Source organism: Trichosurus vulpecula, chromosome 4 (genome assembly GCF_011100635.1).
Source record: "Trichosurus vulpecula isolate mTriVul1 chromosome 4, mTriVul1.pri, whole genome shotgun sequence".
In the NCBI taxonomy this organism is placed as follows: domain Eukaryota; kingdom Metazoa; phylum Chordata; class Mammalia; order Diprotodontia; family Phalangeridae; genus Trichosurus; species Trichosurus vulpecula.
Window position 1 is genome coordinate 314,951,637 of NC_050576.1, and position 3,176 is coordinate 314,954,812.

The following is a 3,176-nucleotide window of genomic DNA, read 5'->3' on the forward strand; positions in this document are numbered from 1 at the left end:
GTAGGTAATGTAACATGGAGGCCTGAAGAGGTAATGACTGCATTAAAAGAGGGGTATGTGTGTGTGTATGTGTTTGTGTGTGTGTGTGTGTGTGTGTGTGTGTGTGTGTGTGTGTGTATTCCAGATCAAAGGAAGTAATAGACTTGCTGCATTAATAGTAGTATAGTGCCTATATCAAAGCAGATAAGAGACCTAATATATTCTAATCTTCTCAGGCCAAATCTGTGGTTTTGTGTCTAGCACAGCATTGTATTCCTTATATTGACAATCTCACCAGATAAGTCATCTGAATAGTGAGGAGAGTTTAAACCAAGATATATGAAGATCAACTGGAGGAACTAGACATGTTTAGCCTAGAGAAAAGAAAGGCTAGCAGAATAGGTATGAGAGAAGTCTTCAAATATTGAAGGATTAACGTATGGAAAAGGAATCAGACTTGTTCTTCTGGGTAGAGACTAGAACTAGAACCAATTTGTGGAAATTTCAAGGAGATTGATTCAGGCCTAAATTAAGAAAACATTTCTTAAGAATTAAAGGTTAGGACATGAAGTAAGATGCAATGGTGTAGTGAGGCGCTAGAGGCAGAGGAACGCTGCCGCTACTTGGGGGAGAGACGGCTTTGCATCAGCGTGCAAAAATGCAGAGCAACAAAGGCTTTAGCCTGGATAAACAGAACCATACTCCAAGGAAGCAGCATCAGCACCAGCACCAGCACCAACACCAACACCAGCAGCAGCAGCAGCCGCCACCGCCTCCACTGCCACCAATACCTGCAAATGGGCAGCAGGCCAACAGCCAGAAAGAAGGCCTGACTATCGATCTGAAGAATTTCCGAAAGCCAGGGGAGAAGACTTTCACCCAGAGCAGCCGCCTCTTTGTGGGCAATCTCCCTCCTGACATCACTGAAGAGGAGATGAGGAAATTGTTTGAGAAATACGGAAAGGCAGGTGAGGTGTTCATTCACAAGGACAAAGGCTTTGGTTTCATCCGCCTGGAAACCCGCACCCTAGCCGAGATCGCTAAAGTGGAACTGGACAGTATGCCCTTACGTGGAAAGCAGTTGCAAGTGCGCTTTGCCTGCCATAGCGCATCCCTGACAGTTAGGAACCTGCCTCAGTTCGTGTCTAATGAACTGTTGGAGGAGGCTTTCTCTGTCTTTGGCCAGGTGGAGAGGGCTGTAGTGATTGTGGATGATCAAGGGAGGCCTTCAGGGAAAGGCATTGTGGAATTCTCAGGGAAGCCAGCTGCCCGGAAAGCTCTGGACAGATGCAGTGAAGGGTCCTTTCTTCTGACCACATTTCCTAGGCCAGCGACTGTGGAGCCGATGGACCAGCTAGATGATGAAGAAGGGCTCCCAGAGAAGTTGGTCATCAAGAACCAACAATTTCACAAGGAACGAGAGCAGCCACCTCGATTTGCCCAGCCTGGCTCCTTTGAATATGAGTATGCCATGCGCTGGAAGGTGCTGATTGAGATGGAGAAGCAGCAACAGGACCAAGTAGACCGAAACATCAAAGAGGCCCGAGAGAAAGTGGAGATGGAGATGGAGGCTGCTCGCCATGAGCATCAGGTCATGTTGATGAGGCAGGATTTGATGAGACGACAGGAAGAGCTGGCTTGGATGGAGGAGCTGCATAACCAGGAGGTGCAGAAACGCAAGCAAATGGAGCTCAGGCAGGAGGAGGAACGCAGGCGGCGTGAGGTGGAGATGAGGCGGCAGCAGGAAGAAATGATGCGGCGGCAGCAGGAGGGCTTCAAAGGAAACTTCCTTGATGCGAGAGAGCAGGAGATGCGGATGGGCCAGATGGGTATAGGAGGTGCTATGGGCATAAACAATAGAGGATCCCTGGGAGGTGCTAATGTGCCAGCTGGTGCCCCAAGTGCTCCAGGGCCTGGTCCAATGATGCCAGATGGAACCATGGGAATGACCCCACCACCTAGTGACCGCTTTGGCCAGGGTGGTACAATGGAAGGACTTGGGGCAATGGGTGGAAACCCTCCCGCATTCAACCGAGGAACTCCTGGAGGGGACTTTGGCCCAAACAAACGTCGCAGATACTAATAGAGTCACAGTGTTGAGTTTTCCCTGACCCTGCAGACAAGGACCCTTTTTGGACTAGCCAGGATTCTACCTTAGAGGGCTGTTGGGGCTCCGTTCCTCTTACTAGTTAGGCCTCCCCACTTGAACTACTCTAGGTAGGAAATTTGCTGAGGGCAGAGAGGGGCGAGGGAGGGGCATTTAGTGAAGCAGTTCTATGTGGCGCATTCCTAAAACTTCAATGTGAAGGCTACGGAGGGGGTGGGGGGAGGCCATGGCACAAACAGACCCCATTCTATCCCTCTTTCCCTTGACCATTCCTCCTTTCTCCCCTCACTGCTCCCTCAGTAACTTAGACACAATCCTTGCCCCCATTTCCTCTCTGGTTAGGACCTCAGGTGTGTCCAGGAAGTTCAGGCAACAATACCAGTAGGAGACCTCTTCCCTCTTCCCAACCCAGTGTTCCCTTTTATGTCCTGAGAAGAAGGTTTTGTTATCTGCTTTTAGGTTTCCATGATCGGTTCTGTTTTTGTTTAATGGAGGGGCTTTGCCTCCGTCTGGGAGGTGCTGGCGTGTCATTGTTAACACCCTTTCTTGTTGGTCCGAGTGCAAGCTTGGAGGCAGGGGCTGCTGGGTGCTGGTGCTCTCTTGGCCATGCCTGGAGCTCTAAGGCTTGCCTGTCTTCCTGGAGCTGTGCTGTACAGCTTTCACTGCTGTAGGTGATATTGGGCCCTCTCACAGTCTGGAGTTTATTTGAGAAATGAGACAGGAATGCAACAGCAACATTATTATTAAAAACAGATTTTAAGCCTTTTAAAAAAAAGATGCAATGGTGTAGCATGATTCAAATCATTAGAAGTTTTCAAGAGTAGGGGAGATAGCAATTTACCAGTGATGTCGTAAATAAGAATTAGGTAGGAGCAAGACCAGATGACCACTAGCTAGTATCTCTTCTAGAGAATATTCTGTGATTCTAAATCATCTATTAAAATATTCTAAAACAACTAGAAAGACACAGAGAAATGGTCAAATGGTAATCAGTCCATTAAAATGCTTTCTACATTATAGTTTCTACAACCAAATTTGAGAAACTAATGGCATGGAAAAAATCATAGCTAAATCTCTTTAATCACTCCCT

The 3,176-nt window shown here is 47.9% G+C and overlaps 1 protein-coding gene across 1 annotated transcript; it reads left to right on the forward strand.

Moving 5' to 3' along the window:
* Positions 1–622: 622 nt before the first annotated feature.
* LOC118847598 (non-POU domain-containing octamer-binding protein-like) lies at positions 623–2,182 on the forward strand. The gene has a single exon (XM_036756139.1). It carries the CDS (start codon positions 638–640, stop codon positions 2,060–2,062), a length of 1,425 nt encoding a protein of 474 aa, XP_036612034.1. The 5' UTR covers positions 623–637; the 3' UTR covers positions 2,063–2,182.
* The last annotated feature ends 994 nt before the right edge of the window (positions 2,183–3,176 follow it).